The 19212-nt window shown below is 47.2% G+C and overlaps 1 protein-coding gene across 1 annotated transcript; it reads left to right on the top strand.

Annotated features, from left to right (window-relative positions):
• The first annotated feature begins 12815 nt into the window (after window positions 1-12815).
• Window positions 12816-17640, top strand: EXOSC9 (exosome component 9). The gene is made up of 12 exons (XM_053940477.1): window positions 12816-12915; window positions 13080-13174; window positions 13762-13881; window positions 13968-14070; window positions 14487-14624; window positions 14727-14809; window positions 14966-15098; window positions 15564-15652; window positions 15829-15975; window positions 16298-16488; window positions 16790-16868; window positions 17351-17640. Exons 1-12 carry the CDS (start codon window positions 12850-12852, stop codon window positions 17430-17432), a joined length of 1326 nt encoding a protein of 441 aa, XP_053796452.1. The 5' UTR covers window positions 12816-12849; the 3' UTR covers window positions 17433-17640.
• The last annotated feature ends 1572 nt before the right edge of the window (window positions 17641-19212 follow it).

Raw genomic sequence — 19212 nt, 5'->3', positions numbered from 1 at the left:
CGTTTCCCCCGTGTTGTTCCCCCCCGCCGTGGTTTCTGGCCCCATGCTGAAGGATCTTCCCCCTCTGCCACTCCTGTAACCACCCCGCTGTCCGGCCCCGGGGAACCCCGTGCCGGCCACCCCAAGCCACACGATCCCGCTCAGCCCAAGGCTCGGTGCCCACCCCTGCGGGGTTCTCTGCTTGGTCGCTGTTGCTGGTGTCACCGCCACGGCAGCCACCCCTATTGGACAGGAGGCCGTGGATCCTCTCGCCCCGCCCCTCCATAAAATCCTATCCCGCCACCACCCAGACGCCATTTTCTCCCATGCGAGTGCCAGGAGCAGTTGCATCTTTCCATCGAACCGCGCCACGTGACCAATAAACCGCTCCTGCCAAGCACGGAGTAAATGGACAAATTACTTACCTCTTTACCGGATCCCTAGCACACGGTAACAGAGGCTGGCCAGCCCACGCACCCGAGACATGGAGCCGTGTCTGGGAACCCGCGGCAGCAAACCCCAGCAGCACGTGGAAGCTACGCCACAGCCCGGCTCCCAAGAGCTGCGTGCAGCCGGGGAGAGCAAAAACCCACGCCGCAAGTGGCACCCAACATGAGGCCGAGGCCAGCGCTGAGCTGATCACGTGGACGGAGGTTCACCGCGGAGCTCCAGGAACAGCGCCGGGAACCGCCGCCACCGCCGGCCTGGGGCTGCGCCGCCGCTGCCAAGGGGGGAGTGCCGCTGCCAAGCCAGAGCGGGCAGCAGTCCGCGCCAGATCACTGCTTCGTGCCGAACGGAAACCGAGAGCAGGGGCTCTCCAAAGTACATCAGTGAAGTCTCCGTCACCCATGGGGGACTAGACAGTGTGCCCTGCGTGGGACAGGAAGTGCAAACTTTCGCAGCCAAGAGGGCAGCAGAAAGGACACTTCTCCGGACTCCCGGACCCTGGTGGCAGCCTTTCTTTGCAGAGACTTCAGTCTGGTAAGTATTAGTCGTGGAAACGTGTCCAGCTAATATGGGGAGGGCTGGCCATGTTCCCGAGGTTGGGACGTGCGGCGCGCAGCATGAACGGCAGCTGCTGGAGTCGCCTGCGTTTTTTTGCCTTCTTTTTTTCTTTTTTACTGCCCCAGGGGTGAGGTGGGTTGGGTGGAAGGAGCATGGGGACCATGCTATCTGCCCAACAAAAGGAATTTTATTCCCAAGTTAAGGAAATCCTTTCAGTGAAGGGCCCCTACCCAAAAAATTTAGTGAAGAAATTTGTCTGGTGGTTGTTCCTTGCTTTCCCCCGTCTGTCTACCGAGGACACGCGCAAAACAGAATTTTGGGAGCAAGTGGGAAAAAGGCTAGCAGAGGGGATCGGTAGGGATCCCTCCATAGATGACTGCTTCCCTAAATTCTATTTGTTGATCTCGGATGTGGTGAAATCAGACCCTGCGCGAAACTCGGGTGGGAAAGGAAAGAACCATCCAGAAAATCTGTTACTCCCCCTGAATCTGTTTCCCCATCCCCTTCTCGTACCCCTTCTTCCCCTAACCCGGGTGGGAGAGGGGGGGCACCCCATCGATCTGAGACGCAGGGCAGCTCCACAAACATGGACCGTGCTCCTGGCTCCCCCAAGCCATCCCGGCTTCCCCACCTTAGCAAGATTGGTCGATTCGCTGAGGCCATGACCCTAAACCCTCCTTCCAATCCCTTTTTCCCAGTTGAAAATCCCAGTTTCGGCGTTACCCCGCGCAGTTCTGTTTCTTTAAACCCCTTTCTTTGTTCCTCTGAGGAGGTCGAGGCCACGTAGTTGATCCCTTTGTCTTCCCAAGATCGAGGGCGGACACGTGGCAGGGTCTCTTTTTCCCACAACCCCTTTCTGTCCTTTGTTCCCGGTGTCCCCGCCTTTGACCCAATCCCAACCTGCCTCTCTGTGGGCGTGGGCGCCGCCCCCTCGGGAGGTCAGGTTACTCCCTCACCCATTGTTCCCCCTCGCGTGGGCGTTCCCTCGAGTCCTTTGCATGTCGTCCCTGCTGAGTCATCGACTCTGCCCTCCCCCACCGGGGAGAGCTCTGCCATCTCCACCCCGCTGCCTGAGGGAGGCAACCCCCGTCCTGTTGCCCGCACCCTGTCCCCATCTTCCCATGGGTCCTGGAGATCCAGGCAGGAGGGAAGAGGGGGGAGGGAGGAGCGGGAACCCCTACCCCCATCTTCCCATGGGTCCCGGAGAGCCGGGCGGGAGGGAAGAGGAGGAGGGGGGGAATGGGAACCCCTACCTCCAAGTTCCCATGGGCCCCAGACGTCTGGGCGGGAGGGAAAAGGAGAGGCGGGGGGAATCGGAGCCCCTGCCTCCACATTCCCATGGTTCCCAGAGACCTGGGAGGGAGGGAAGAGGAGGGAGGGGGGAACAAGAGCCCCCGACTCTGCAGTCCCATGGTTCCTGGAGACCTGGGAGGGAGGGAAGCAAGGGGATGTGGGTCTCTGAGCATTTTCCAGATTCCATGGAACGGGTCGAGCTGACAGCTGAGAGGCATGTGGAGGGATCAGAGGTTCAGGACAAGGCTGTCCTGGAAGTGGCATCCATGAACACTGCTGCCTTGGATGCTGTGCCTCCAAAGAACGCTGGTCCGAAGCAGCCTCCAGCAAGACGCCAGTGCTTCCACTGTGATCAGAGAGGACATTTTGTCGTTCAGTGTCCATTTTTGGGCAGGGCACCCCCAGGGACAGTAGGAGGGGGGAGAGGGGGGGAGGGAGACCCCATTCCCCCAAAAAACTGAAAAAACAACGCGCACCTGCCTCGCGTGAAGATAAAAATAAGGCAGGCCACAGCACCTTAAGGGGAGCTGTGATTTATCAAGTAATTGTGCAGGTGGTAGTTCAAAACATCAGGGTGCCTTTGAATGCGGCAGATGACCCCACCAATCAGGGGGTTGCATCAAACCGCAGGCGACGCAAAAAGAAAAAGGACCCTATGATCTCCTTAAAACATGTTTTTCCCCAAAGCCCCAGGAAAACTTTCCAGCCACCCCAGTCTGCATGTGTCCCAAATCCCCATGCTTGTAATAAAGTTGTCCCAGTTTCCCTATCCCTAAACACCCTGAGAAGAACCAGCCCCAGTACCATCTCCAGGCCCTCTCCACCTGCGTAGCAGTCACTGCAGTTGCAGCAGCAGAAGAAGCTGGGAGAAGAGGCTACCACTTGAGAGACTGAATGAACACCACTGCTTTCTTTTTATATTTTATTAAGCGGGGAGATGTTGCACCCTGGAGTTCGGGTTTAGATTAGGGTTTTTAATTTATGTTAAAATAAGTCAAGTTCTGTAATCCCGCGTTTCCCCCGTGTTGTTCCCCCCCCCGCCCCGCGGTTTCTGGCCCCATGCTGACAGATCTTCCCCCTCTGCCACTCCTGTAACCACCCCACCGTCCGGCCCGGGAAACCCCGTGCCAGCGACCCCAAGCCACACGATCCCGCTCAGCCCGAGGCTCGGTGCCCACCCCTGCGGGGCTCTCTGGTTGGTCGCTGTTGCTGGCGTCACCGCCACGGCAGCCACCCCTATTGGACAGGAGGCCATGGATCCTCTCACCCAGCCCCTCCATAAAATCCTACCCCGCCATCACCCAGACGCCATTTTCTCCCATGCGAGTGCCGGGAGCAGTCGCATCTTTCCATCGAACCGCGCCACGTGACCAATAAACCGTTCCTGCCAAGCACGGAGTAAATGGACAAATTACTTACCTCTTTACCGGATCCCTAGCGCACGGTAACAGAGGCTGGCCAGCCCACGCACCCGAGACACGGAGCCGTGTCTGGGAACCCGCGGCAGCAAACCCCGGCAGCACATGGAAGCTACGCCACAGCCCGGCTCCCAAGAGCCACATGCAGCCGGGGAGAGCGAAAACCCACGCCGCATCACTTGGGTGTGTGATGCCAAACAACTCCCCTGCTTGTCCTTCCAAATTACACTGCAGATGACAGCATTGGAACATGGAGCTTACTTAAAAGGAGCGCTCACCTTGTGAATTTGAGATATTTATTTCTGTACTGAAGGTATTTGTGAAATGACAACATTTGAGATGCAGTACTAGTACCAAAACAAGACAAAGCAAAGAGATTATAATCCTCTGACCTGCAGATGTTTCACCTAGTAGCCCCCACAAACTTTTCTCCTGCACTGTTGGTGTAAAACGCTTGTATGTCAGAGAAGAATCATGTAGTAGTTTTCATTTTCCAGAGAAAGGTAGCTGCCATGTCGGTCATGCTTGTAAAGAGTCATTACAAAAATCAGATTCTCTCTGCTCCATGCAATACAATAAGTATGAAGGGCTTCTGCAACACAAGTTTTTAGAAGTGCCCTGTGGCAAGCACATTTCTATCTCTCTCAGGATTTTTTATTGAGGTGCACAGAGAGAAATGAAAGAAAAAACAATTTTTATTTTTGCTCTTTGTTTTTTTCTTGTAGAATGTGTTTAGAGAATTGTTTACCCAGAGTGAGCGTTTAGTTAGATCATGGTGGATTGTTTGGGCCTGATGGCTAATCAGATCCACCTGTGTTTAGACTCTAGCGAACAGGGTCACGAGCTGTGAGTTAGTGAGATATGATAGTTAGAGAAAGTAACATTTAGTATTTAGTATCCTCTTTTATATATTAATATATTATAATATAATTATAATAAAGACATTATTCAGCCTTCTGATATAGAGTTAGACATCATTATTCTTCTCATTGGGTTTACCTACATCTACAACAGTGACCCAACCATTCCCAAGATTTTAAACACTTCAGGGCTACTTATCTGTGAAGTCACCTTCTGAAGGTAATCTCTTGGTGCTCATGCAGAATATGTGTCACAGTTTGTAGTAGATAAGGACAGGCGAACAGAAGATTTCAGAATGTAATGGAAAGCAAGACCCTCTCCCCCTCATCCTGCGATATGTAACCAATCACCCCTGAGACATGTAGCACCTCCTAACACCAGTAGTCCTCCACTCCCTACTAACCCTAGCCGGGCCCACCGTCCCCCTTTTGACATAGTAGGGCCCCTTGACTATTTAACCACACGAGATAAGGTAATAAACACCATTTTGACCATCCTCCACATTCGTGTCTGTGCATGTTGGTGGCCCGAGTGACCCGAGCGAGGCCAGGTTGCCGTGCTGTGTCTTGAAACCAGGTTGCCTGCCTTCTCAGCAGAAGGCAACACAGTTTTATGGCTACTCATATTAATTGAGCAAAACCATTAATCACCTTCTTTCTAATCACTGATGTGAGGCCAAAATCATTCCCACCATTTTCACAGAGGAAGAACAAGAAAACCATAGAGATAAGAGGCTGATGGGGCACTGACAGGGAAACCTACACTTGATTGCTCTCTCATAATTTTTCCATGACTGAAAAAACCACCCAAGAGTGGAGAAGGGCAGCTGGGGCATCAGGTTCTAGGAGGGGCAACAAACAGCAAATCTTCATGGCCCAAGATGCGTGAGGCAGTGTGGCATCAGCTCCAGGACTAGTATCCCAAAGAGCATGTCCTATGTCTTGCAAAGCCCCTGCCAAGTGGGACTGTATGTGTGGACAGTCTGTATAAGAGATGATGGATCTGTTGAGATGCAGATAAAAGACCTGACCTAAATTCCAGAGTGTGCAACAATTTCAAAAGCTTGAAATAAAAAGTCATCGTGAGCCAGCTGGAAGAAGGATCAGAGCAGTGCCAACACCCTCTGGAGGAGGGCCTCTCCAACTTGATTGTAACTACCCCTGCACCATTAACAGACTCTTCCCCCATGCCAAGTTTCCCAGCAGTGAGCAGGAGAGGAGAGCTCAGACCACTGCAGCAAGGGCTGAGAGCTGGAATATCCTACCTTCCCTCCAACAGTGTCCTCATGCTCACAGCACGCTACCTTGTAACTGAGCAATGCACAGCAGGAGTGAATCAGGCAGATCAGATGGTGTACTGAGAAGCACTTGTTGAATTAGCAGCAACCTGCCGTATAAAAATACACCCCACAGCAATGCTGGAGACCCGGCTGCCTGCAGCCACACCGCCCCAACAGTTCCCATCTAAATGTGGCTAAAGAAGAACCCCTAAACCCCACACTTTTAAACAAGAACACAAGCTTTATAGCACTAAAATAATTTCTTTTTGCCAAGCTCACTGCACAGCTGATAACACCTATTCTTAGCTTCTCCACAGATCCTTCCTGTAGGGACAAACCAGTGTCTGTCCATCTTTGTCCATGGTGCAGAAACTCACCAGAGTGAGCACAGGTCAAAACCCATGTTCGCTTAAGCTCACTCTCTGAAAGACACCCTGGTTCCAGAGAACTATCAAAAAACCATGGTATGGAAGGTCTGCAGCCAAAGGTCTGCAAGAATTTCCTAAAGGCCTCAAACATTAACTTCCTAAAGGCCTCGAACACGAATTTCCTAAAGGCCCAGAAGCCAAGTTGCCACCCCTGATACCCTGCACAGGATGAGGGCAGTCAGCAGGAGGTGGTGGCTCAGCCACACTATATTGACACCAGCCCCAGGCATTACCTGGAGAGCAGCAGCTGCTCTGCTGGGGCCAAAGTGGTCCCTGGGGGACATCAGAGATGGGGTAGGGTCAGCCATGGGCTGTTGCCAGGTCTGCTCCCACTCTACAGGGAGTGAAGCTTACTTGGCATTTTAGTTATATGATGGAATAGCTCCTGTGGAGTAAAAGGAAGAAAACTGAATTAGATGTGGTTGAAGTTGGGGGAGGGGGGGAGAAGTTGTTTTAAAAGGTGAGTGTCTTCTGCACTGGAAAACACTACATTTAGAAATTCTCTAATCGGGTCAAATTCGGATCTCTCTATGCCAAAGGAAAGCCACATAACCTCCTCTACAAAGAGAGCCTGAGGGGAGTTTTATAATACTTTCTTACAGAGTAAAAGCTGCAGGGTGGGCGCACCTTCAAATTTCCCCGAATTTTACATGGCAAACGTAGCTACTCTAGAGAGAGCGGGAGACCGGAGGGCGGTCTAGAACAGGGGATGCTGCATCGGCGGAGCAGCACCCAGCTCGTGCCTTCCCGGGGGACGCGGAGAGGTGGAGGCGGCCTCGGGGGCGGCCCCCAACCCTCCCTGCGTGTCGCGGACTCACCTGGGGGCGGCCCGAGGCGGCGGCGGCGGGCGGCTCCCCGCTCCTGGCTCCCGGCACTCAGCCCAGGGCTGCCGGGGTGGCGGGAGGCGGCGCGGGGCTGCTCCCGCCGAGCCCCGCAGCTGCCGGAGGAGCAGGCACAGCAGGAGGAGCAGCAGCAGCAGCAGCAGCAAGAACAGCGCCAGGTAGAGGAGCAGGTTGAGCTCCCACTCCATGCCGCCCGCGGCGTGGCTCGGCTCCCCGCGGACCGCTCGGTGCCGGTGCTGGTGCTGGTGCCGGCGGCGGCCGAGCCTCCTCCCCTGCGGCAGGAGAGGGGCACCGGGCGGAGGGGCCGCGGAGCCCGTCCTGCCTTCACCTCCCGCCTCTGCGGCACCTCCCGCCGGGGCAGCCCCGGCGGCAGGAGGGCACCGGGGCTGCACCGCGCCGGTGCTCCGAGCTGTCGCGTGTTGTCCCTGCTCCTTGGACAGAGGTCCCCTGTCACAGAAACGATGCCCTGAGACCACCTGTCACTGGCAGGAGGAGCTCCTGGGGTGGCTCACTTCGAGTCGGAGCCTCCCATCCAGACTGAAATGCCCACATGTGCACCCATCCTCCCTGCCTCCCCAGCCCGCGTCACCATACACCAGCACAGGCCAAACAACTCTGAACTCCAGCAGCACCAGAAAATGTCTCTCTCCTTCTAGACATTTGAGAACCCTGCCCTTGGCCCAAAGCAAAAACACTCGTGAGGTATTGCCATGGCAGTAGGAAAGTTATTCTGAGTTTTGACCGCTTGACTCAGATTTTGGTGAACAATTTGATTGTGACGGATCTACCATGAGTTCTGCTTTTCATGGTACCATTTACCCACTTCCCTGCATGATTTGTCTTGGATCAAGTCATATTCCCAAAGCTTCCATGGATTTATAAGCCAGAGAAGTGAAATTTCACAAAGGGAACATTAGCACGGCTCCATATACTGCAAATTTTGTGAGGGCTTGAGAAAGTGTATTGTTTTCTGAAGAAATATGTATCAAAAAAAAAAGCTCATAAATTCTACTTCATCAAGCCTCCCAAATTCTTAACATAAGTATAGCATCACCCCAAGTCTGAGCTAAGGAGACAAATATGTATTGAGTTGTGATTTTACACCAAATTCTTATTGGACCTCTGGATAATATTTCACAATAAAGCTCAATATAACAATTTGAGGCAGTTTGGGAAAATGATCACTTACCTTTTCTTGAAGTAACAAAACATCGTTCGGACGACTTCATCCATACTGTAAAAAACATTACCTGCTGGAAAAAGGCAAGGCCAGCACCCATCATTCTCCAGTGCTCATCCTGGCTCTGTGGTCTCTGACACAATAATTGGACATTTTCCCATTTTGCTTGTATTACTATGAGGAATTCAACTACTCACAACAGTTTTCTTGTAAGAATTTCTTGGCAGGGAATGAAGAATTTGGATCTTTGGAAAATATGGAGAGATTAACACTTATATGTGGTATACAGAGAATTCTTCATGTGAGACAGTCTGCTCCTGTGCACAAGACAGTGGTGGGTGGCTGTTCTACACAACAGGAGGCACTTCCCAACCACACTTCTATCTTTTAACAACACCTGCATTCTAAGATACAACTCTAAAAGTGAAATTTCATTTAAAATTAGCCAAATCACCAAAAAGATGCATCCCCTGTTTTAAAAGATTTTAAGAGAGGTTGTCCATGCAGAACAACAAAAATACTTGATTGAGAAAGATTATGACTTCCAGCATTTCAAGGGAGTCAGGATTAATTTCTGGTCAGTAACAGATACTTGGAAGCTGAATAAGCAGGAGAAATAACTGGGGGAAAAAAACATTTTGATTTAATGGTTCAACTTGATTATCTGATTATCCCCCAATGTTATTAAACATGCTATCATCTCTTAGGGATCAGATGTGACTCATAAGCTTGTCAGTACTCTGGATTTCCTCTGTATTGTAGGACTATCAATATGTGGTATCAGCAAACATTTTCTGACACCTTTCCAATAGAAAAAAAAAAAAAAAAAAAAACAGTTTCCAGACAGATATTCACTTCATTTTCACACTCCTGAAGTCTTGCCTCAAGCCAGTATTTAACCTATCTGTCAAGTAATATTTAAGATTAGGATATGAGAAAGTGTTTTTTTTCAGGCAACAATTTTGGTCTATTTTTGCCTATTCCCCATGAAACAAAATTACAGTTTCTACTTCAACATGGACATTTGTTGCTTCTTAAGAGAATTTAAAGATGCTTCTAAAAGGTTTGAAAATTTTAAACCACATTAAAATCTGAACTCAGACATTGCTTTTGTATATGCAGAGCCTTCAACTCAAACTGTAACAATTCTAGTTTAGCATGACACTTAACTCAGTAACTGGTTTCACTTGTATCCATAGAAATCATTGAAACAGTTTGCCTGGAGATGGGGAAATTACAGGGTGTGGAGACAAAAAAAGGAGAGGTGTAACTTCTATTCCTCCGACTTTGTTGCTTGCCTAGCATCCAGCCTTGAAAACACTTCCCACTTTCCCCAAGGGATTGCTGAGAGCTGGGAATGAGTGTTCATTCAACGCAGCACTGTCTACAGGATCAGAATTTCTGGCAGGACCCTTTGGAGCAAAAAACTTCTTTCATGAAAGCAGTAAACCCCAAGAGGTGATGTGAAGGCTAAAGTACAGGTGGAAACAGCAAGAATATTTTGGGGTTTACTCTGAAATCTAGCCTATGGAAACATGATCAAGCAAGCATTCAGCAAGCAGATGAAGGTGTTATTTACCAACTTGCCTTAAGCTGGTGTTTGAATAATTTCCTGGCAGTTCTGGATCCCTTTTTTTTTTTTTTTTAATTAAAAATTAGTTGAGCATATATACCAGGCAACTCCTTCCCTAAATTTTAGCCCTGGAAGCTGTGACACATTCTTTCTAATACGTAAGGGACAAAAGTGTTTATCTGTGCTTCAGATAAAGAGCTTGTTTGAGTGCTTCCCTGGATCCTGGACAGAATATCCTGTTCCTCATCTCAGCAGGAGGTACTGTTCATGCCTCACTTCTGCCAGCAACACTGTTCGCAAGGATTGCCCATCCTCCCACCCCCCTGGAACTGTTAATCATAAAAACAAATTCTAAATTACATTATTACATCTAGGCAGAGCCTTTCTTCCCAAATAACCTTATCAGCTGGAACACAGCATATATCATGTCATGCATGGATGTGTAAATGAGCAGGACTTACAGCCAATCAGCAAAGGCACATTGCAGTTAAGGCTGCCATGGAAAGAGAAGGTCAATTTCTTCTTTACTTTGATTAGGCCATAAAAATTACTGGCAGCTTGCTGTCAAGATCCAGAGATTCTGATGCAGTTTGGTTTTCTTCTCCAGTCCTTAAATGCAACTTTCCCTTCAGGCTCGGTTCAGTAAGATAATCCAATTCAAGCATTTCAGCCCATAGAGCATTCAGCTCAAATGAAGAAACGCTTCCAACTGTGGGCACAGTAGATCATCAGGATCTTCTTTCTAAAAATTCCTGCTTTAGCCTAAGTACCTGTGATTTATTCGCTCATTTATTCACTCCGTAGGGTGCGACACTCACTCCTTCTGAACACAGCAGAGTATTTCCATTATTTCATTACCATTGTAGCCCTGTCCTTCACTGTTCAGAAACACAGAAATTACTCAGCTTCTATTTCATTAACCATTTACACTGACCTTGTTTTCTGTGTACCCTCCTCCTACAGTTTTCCAATGATGTGGTTTTACACCTCCTTAACTTGTCCATGAAATTCTTCACCCTTCCTAGCACATGTGCAAGTACCAGAGCTGCAAAGTAGCCTTTGTGTAAAGACAACAGAGTGGATCAAAGGGGACACAGCTGATTTCCAGCCCAAATACATGACTTATTTCCCCTGGAATTACATCCAGCTCCCCCTGAATTTCACAGCGTGGATCAAAGGGGACACAGCTGATTTCCAGCCCAAATACATGACTTATTTCCCCTGGAATTACATCCAGCTCCCCCTGAATTTCACAGCGTGGATCAAAGGGGACACAGCTGATTTCCAGCCCAAATACATGACTTATTTCCCCTGGAATTACATCCAGCTCCCCCTGAAGTTCACCATCACCACCACCTTCTCTTTTGAAACGGGTGCTTTTCCACCAGCCTGATGGATCGAGTCACCTAACAGTTCACTGAGAGAGCCGGACCAGGAATTTTTCCCACTCCACCTCAAGCAGAAATCTCAGCATATGCTGAAATTAACATCTTTTTGTAATTGATGAAGAGTAATGTAGTTTGGACAACTCCCACAAACAATAAAAAACGCTTCCAAATTTGCTGTTAGTAAACTTAAAGTTTACTAATTTACAGAGTTTGCTTGTTACTAATTTAACCCCAAGCCTTCACTAATGAATATTGTCACCAAATTCACACAACAAAAAAGTAAAATTAGACAGAATTTCCACGTAAAGATTGCCAGTAAAACTCCAAGGGCAATTTGCTTATTTTTCTCCTTGGAGAAGGAGTGTCTTTCTATAATCCCATAGATATTTTCTTACACCTATTATTTGTGACGATATTTATCCTAAACTGTAAATATAAAACCATCATGGGAAAATCAGACAGCACTTGTCCTCACTAGCACAAACTTGTGAATTTCAGAAACACGACTTACATTTTAGTTTGTACTAGAACTGTAGTGTGTTAACAAAGGCTTGAAAAGACAGCGTAACTGAGATATTTCAACACTTTTGTGTGGAATATGCCAGTGTCTGGGGTTTAATGTTGGTGGGAAGAGAATAGATTTTCTCGTTTTAGCTCAAACGAAGCATAAAAGCCACTTTTAAAGGCCTTTTTACTTACGGGCAACATTTCAGAACAGCAGGGAGGGATGTTCTTCCCACAGCCTGGATGTCTTGGCTGCATTTTTGCCCGCAGCACTGACAGCCGTGTTCCCGACACCGGCCCGGCTGTTTCCTGAGGGCTGCGGGGCATCCGCACCTTGGGGGCTGGGCACCACAATAGTGTTAACCACTCGAAATGTCTGGCATGCATGTTCTGTGGTTTTTTTTGTTTGTTTGTTTGTTTTTGTTGGTTTCTTGTTTGTTTGTTTTTGTTTTTGTTTTGTTTTTGTTTTTGTTGTTTTTAATTCCAGATGGCTTTCCCGACGACCGGCACTCCGGAATCAGCTCTCGCTGCCTCTGTCCCTTACGTGCCACCTCAGGCTGAGGTGCACACCCTGCACTGGCGCGCCTTCTCCTCGGGTGCTGTTTTGCAGTGCTGTTTTGCATGCCGCCCATGCAGTTTTGGGCATCGCAATATGGAAAAGACATGAAGCTGTTGGACAGCACGAGGATGCTGAAGGGCCCGGAGGGGAAACCGTGTGAGGGGTGGCTGAGGGCACTTGGTGTGTTCAGCTGGCGGAGACTGAGGGGGAGACCTCAGCATCCTCGGGAGGGGGAGAGGATGGGCAGATGCCGATCTCTGCACTCTGGTGACCAGGGACAGGACACGAGGAAGCAGCATGAAGCTGAGCCGGGGCAGGTTTAGCTTGGATAGCAGGAAAAGTTTTTCCAAGCAGAGCGTGTTCGCGCCCGCCTACAACGTTCTCAGGGCCGTGCCCTCCTTGAGGAGACGCGCGCGAGGGCGGTAACGCGGCGCATGCGGGCTAGGCACGCGCGGCGCGCGGCGATGACGCGCGCGCGCTCTCCCTCCTCCCCCCCTCCCCCCCAATCACCCGAGCGCGCTGCCCCTTCACGGCGCGGCCATGAAGGCGACTCCGCTCTCCAACTGCGAGCGGCGCTTCCTCCTGCGCGCCATCCAGGAGAAGAAGGTGCGGCGCCAGCATCCCCCTCCCTGCCCCTTTCCCGATCCCCTTGCCCACCGCCCGGGGAGAGCGGCTGTCCCCGGGATCCGCCCCCCCGCGGTCCCGTCGCATGCCGGACATGGCGCAGTAACCCTCTCCATGTGTGTGTCCGTGTCCGTGTATTCCCGCAGCGCCTGGACGGGAGGCAATGCTACGACTACCGGAACATCCGCGTCTCCTTCGGCGCCGACCGCGGCTGCTGCATGGTGGAGCTGGGCAGGACCAGGTGGGCGTGGGGGCTCGGCCGCGGGCCCCGGGTTAAATAGAGCCCGGGGCTCCCATGCCTGCAGAGATATCTGTAAACAGATTTTAACCTTTCAAGCCTTGAAGTCGTAGTATTTCAAGGGTAGGAGCAAAGAGGAGAAGATGGGAAGGAAGGAAGCGGGAAAGGGATGGAGTTTCCGTGATGATTGTAGTTACAAATAATTTATAAAATGCAAAATTGTTCCCAAGTTTTCATTTGCTTATTCAGTGATCTCACATTTTGCGTTCTTCCCCAAAGTAAACGAACCTTTTTTGCCTGTGTAAAAGTGAAAGATATGCACTTGCATAAATATGTCATTACAGTTCCTCATGTGTTCGAGTCAATTTTTAGTCTAAAAGACAGGAGTATGTTCTAGTTCTTGCCATTTGGCTCCTTCAGTTGTTGACCAAATTTTAAATACATATGACAGGCGTTGAACAAGAAACTCTCAGGAGTGAGAATTACAAACTAAAACCCTAACCACATGCTTTTTTCCCCTCAAGTATGTATTTTGTTTCTAGATTTTCCCTGGTACTTTCTGTGACTTGGTGCTTTATTTGCCTTGGCAGGGTTCTTGCACAGGTCTCGTGTGAACTTGTTCCCCCTAAGCCCAGTCGGCCCACGGAAGGTGTGCTCTTCTTTAATCTGGAGCTCTCACCGATGGCTGCACCTGGGCTGGAGCCTGGCAGGTAATTAATGTCTTAAAAGGACTAAGCAGGGATGGCATAAAAGCCACTGTAATCCTATTGACTTTGGGTTAATTTTGTTCCAACAGACAATCCGAGTTACTGGTGTCACTGAACAGACTACTGGAGCGATGCCTCAGAGATTCCAAATGCATTGAAACGGAATCTCTCTGCGTTGTTGCTGGTGAAAAGGTAGGAAAACTTCTTCATTTCTGGTGGGTTTAAACTAAAAAATACATGTAGTCCAATTTTAAGTTGGTCTCTGACTTTTGTTGGATAGTAGAAATACTGATTTTAGATTAATGTAAAGATGCATGCATCTGATTTGAGAGGTATTTTTAACTTTGCATGTCTGCATAGGCTTTCTGAAGTAGATGGGACCCTACAGAATGCTGTTTAAATTGTGCTGAAGTGCTGCATATTTTGTCATACTTAAATCTGGCACAGTGGGTATCTTGAAATATACCAAGATCTCTTAATCTTCTTAATCAAAGACCTAAGAAAAATATACTGGTTCTTTTTCTGTTTCAAAAAAATGAACTAGTTTTGAAAAAAAAAGTCAGCTTCTGTAGAATCAAGCAGTTTTATATTTTTTGTATTTTTGTTAGGTTTGGCAAATTCGGCTGGACATGCACCTGTTAAACCATGATGGCAACATCACTGATGCTGCCAGCATAGCAGGGATTGTAGCTCTGTGTCATTTTCGTAGGCCAGATGTGTCTGTGCAAGGAGAGGAAGTAACTGTGGTAAGTTGAGTTTTTGTTTTAAATTTTCCTGAAATTTCTTTGTCATTTTAAAGTCAAACGAGTTTCATAAATAACTGTATTCTGGGCCAATTCCTTTCAAAGTACACTCCTGAGGAACGTGATCCTGTCCCCTTGAGTATCCACCACATGCCCATTTGTGTCAGTTTTGCCTTCTTCCATCAAGGGTAAGATTTTGAGGTCTATGTACCCACATAAGGGGTATAAACCTTGTAAACCCATAGTTATTAATATGCAAACCAACTCCTTTGTTTAATTGTGTTTAAGGGTAGTAAGATGCTGAAATTTCTACTGTTGCCTCATATTTCAAACCTTGATTCTAGAACCTATTTATTGGTGGATCCAACTGAACGTGAGGAGCGGGTGATGGATGGGCTCCTTGTCATTGCCATGAATAAACACCATGAAATTTGTACCATCCAGTCCAGTGGAGTGGTCATGCTGCTGCAGGATCAGGTAAACCTTTGCTCTGACCAGTCCTTCTGTGGTGTATAGACTGATTCCTGTGCTGCAGTCTTGATGTGTAAATATCCATGACATTTGGAGGCTGAGAAACCAATTAACTGTCTGATTTTATTGGAAAAGATTATGTATTTTTTGTCTTAGTGGAAGAGCATAGTACTGTGTACCATGCTGCTGAAGGGATGTAGAAAATGCATAGTTTTTGGTCAGATTTGCATATTTTTATTTTCCCTGTGATCCGGCTGAAAAAAATGGCAGATTATTTCCAGTTGCACTCTGGAGGTTGTTAACTTTTTGCATGTCTTGGTGAATCCAGTCCCTCATGCTAAGGGGCCATATTTTAAGTGTTTGAAATTCCTGTGATTTAAATGTTTGTGATTCTTATGATGCTCTATAATTCCATTTAAAAACTTCTTGATTTCCTGGTTGTAAGCTGTTTTTTGTATGTGTAACAAACAGATTCTGAGATGCAGTAAAATAACAGCTGTTAAAGTCGCAGAAATAACAGAACTGATTCAGAAAGCCTTGGAAAACGACCAAAAAGCCAGGTGAGTGTTTTGGGAAGGGACAGAGATGGGGGTTTTAAAGAAATGTAGTAAAAAACAAATGTCAATCAGCAAATTGTCTTCACTTGTATTTTTTTTAAATAGCAAGCGTTTGTATATTTGAACTTCAGAAGGAATTTTTGTTTATCCTGAAATAATGTCTGTTGTTGAATGACCAGGAAAGAAGGCGGGAAGTTCGGCTTTGCGGAATCCATCCCCAACCAAAGGATCACTGCCTTCAAAATGGCGAGTGCTGCTGTGGACACCAATGACGTGGAAGAACAGGCTGGAGAAATCATTGCTAAAGCTGACCCTCCTTCGGAAGTGTATCTTTTCCAGGGTACTACTCAGGGGAAAACCAGCCTAAACACACATCTGATATTCCTCATAGCTTAGGTAGGCATATAACCTTGAGAGGAAATACCATCATCCTCATCATCATCATCCTGGTCTTGCTTCAGTCTGGTTTTAATTCCTTGCCTAAAGTGCAAAGCTGAGGTCAGAGCTGTGATTATTACAGTGACTGGAGAAGTGGCATTCTGAACTCCCCTTTAGATCTGTTCTCCCCAGCTTATAAACCACCTGGTTTACTCTCAGAATACAAAGAATTTTACCAGCAAACACCAAGGTTTTTCTTAACTCCTGCAGTTTTGCCAATCCAGTATTGCACACTCCTGGGACAGCCCAGATTGGGGAAGGAATAGAGAGCTCCTGGGGAGACCTTGAAGAATCTGAGAAGGAAGAAGCAGCGGAAGAAGAAGGTGAAAGTGAGGCAGCTGCTTTTGAATGTGAAAAAGTGGAGACTGAGGATACAAGTACACTGAGGGAAACTAAGAGTGGTAAGTATTTGTTTTTCTTAAATCAGATCTTATTATATCACTTTATTAACAGTTCATAATTAAAATGTGAAAGGTCCAAAGGAAGAAAGAACCATTGTAGCCATTTTACACATTTGCTAATTCCACTTGACCCAGTCAGTTCTTTTCAAAACTTGATTTCTGTAGTATAGGGAGGGCTCAGAATGAATCAGTAGCCCCTCTGGGTGTTTCTTTAAAAATGCTGTGATTATTTTTTACAGGGGGTTGTTTGTACAAAAGTGACCAGCAGTTTGGGGTTGGTGGGGTTTGTGTGTTTTTTTAGATGAACCCATTGTACTGTCTGACAGCGAGGAGGAAGAAGTTGTCATTCTGGAACCACAGGAACTACCACAGAAAACAAGGTAACTAGCAAGTGGAATTAGGAGGGGATAAAAGTTTGTTCCAGGAAGGACAGTATCTTGGCAAGGCTAAGAAAGGTTTCAATTGATCAAAGGGAATACAGATACAGCTGAGAGCAATCTAGGCTAAATCTCTTCTGTCCTGAGGGGCCAGAGCCTGGCTGGCCTGCAGCTGTCTGAGATGGTTTTGGCCATTTGACTCATTTTAGTCCTTCCAGAGGGAGTGAGAGCATACAGTCAGTGGCTCCTTAGAGCTGCTGCAGACATTCTGTGTGCTGTACTAGAGCTGATGTTGAGTTTTACCTCCAAGAAGTGAAATTTGCTGCTGTATCCATGGAAACCCTTGTTGTTAGTACACTTTCAAGAGATTAACTTACACCTTGGCCCCAGGCGTGGTGGGTAGTTGCCAAGTTACGGATAATCAGCCTGTTTTATTTTGAAAAACCATTTGGTATGTTTCTGATACAACTGTTGTTTGCTGACAGAACACAGACTAGCTCCAAACAAGAAAATCCAAGTAAGAAAGCATTTAACAAAAGGAGAAGAAAGAAGAGAACTTCTCGTTAAAGCCATCATCCCTCCTGCAGGAATGCTGTATAATATGGATTTTGGTGTATTATTACTGAGCTTATTTTTGTAGATAATTTTATTTCCTCCCCTTCCAATATCTGGTTATGCTTTTACGTATATGTTAAATGATTGTACACAGATTTAAATTAAAAAATGGTGCCTGTAACTGGAATCCTAGGTTTGGCATCCAGCTGCAGCAAAAACACCTAGCTGAGCTTTCTTCACAGGGGAAAATCAATGTGCTGTGATTAAAACCTTCTTGCCCCTGTTAGTCCACATCTTACCTTGTACTCAAACCACTTTGTGTGAAAATCACCAGAAATGCATGGACTTTACAAACTAGCACAGAACTTCAGCAGTGGAGTTTCTTTAAAAGTTTAATTAAATATTACATGCAACAGACAGGAATGCTTCTTGAACTATAGGCAAAGAGTTATGCTCTGAATTTAGGATCAGGCAAAACAAAGAGACAAGGAGGATTGCAAAATGCCTGATCTGGGCACTTTGTTTACAAACAAGTGACCCTGGAAACACACACATATTTACAAAGTGAAGCAGGGCTATTTTACAGGTGACCTCAGTGTTACATGAGCTATGAACAGGAGAGAAGTTACTGTTGCAGATTTTACATTCCCCAAATCAGATTAAGAACTTAATGTAAAAAAACCTAAACCATATGCATATAACATTGCTCCCAGCCAGGCAAAGTGTGATTCAAGTTATGCTCTTTCAGGAAGGGACCAACACACAAAGCCTCTTTTGTTCAGGAGCTAAACCAGTGCATTTTTTTAGTGTCAGTTCTTCCAACCCAAAGTCACTGTCCTGAGTACAAAAATGGGTGAAGATGCAGTTCCTTCTTAGTTCTGTAGTATCACAAGACTGTAAACTTCTTCAGAAAAAAGAATAGTATTTTTTGCACAGTTGTTTCTACCTTCTTCACACATAACATCCCTATATTCCTTAGAGCCTTTAGTTGGAACGGATTAGAAGTTAACCTGGATAGGCCTAACAGTAGTACAGTACAACCTGGGATATTTTGTTAAAGGCTTAGAAGCAAAAGCTGGAATTTTCCCATACTGACTTTGGAAAATGAGAAGGTGGAAAAAGACAGCATTTAATAGCAAAAGCAAGAGCTGCCCTGAGGAAGGAGGAACATTATCGTGCTGGGCAGAGATGCCAGCCCCTGACTGGAGATTTTTTTGTTAGGCTGCAGAGGAAGTCATGTTGATAATGGTGAAGGTAAAGCTCAGGGAGCATGGAAGAATTTTTCTCTGCTATGGGAACAGTAAGGGACCAAATTCCATTAGAACTTGAGCACAGCTCTTTTGATTAAGCACTAAATTAATACTAAAACCCACTGAAGTCTTTTCACCTGAAGTACTGCTACTTGCTCCTTTTCTGGAGAAAATACTTCATAAGCTTCCTTTAAATTACCCCTCCAATGTTGATATTTCTCAGTGGTCTTGGAATACACCACAGAAAGGAAGGGGAAGGCAGAACGCAGTTTCCCAGGAAGAGAGCCTGTTACCTTCAAATAATTGCTACAGTCAGCATTGCCAGTTACCCTTCCAAGGTCACAAACAGTGAAAAACATTCCTCCCTATATAAACTCTCTCTCCTGCAAGGTTAAAGTGTTTCCAACCCCAAGCACCAGACATGATATGCTGGACAGGCTGTCCCAAATTAATTTTAGCATTTCTGTAGCAGCCCACTGAAATTAATCTGAATAAAGGCTGATGGCCAATGAAAAGCAGTTCTTCATTAACCATTAGAACAC

Source organism: Vidua chalybeata, chromosome 4, assembly GCF_026979565.1.
Source record: "Vidua chalybeata isolate OUT-0048 chromosome 4, bVidCha1 merged haplotype, whole genome shotgun sequence".
NCBI classification, from domain to species: domain Eukaryota; kingdom Metazoa; phylum Chordata; class Aves; order Passeriformes; family Viduidae; genus Vidua; species Vidua chalybeata.
This window is presented reverse-complemented; position numbering and strand designations above follow the sequence as displayed.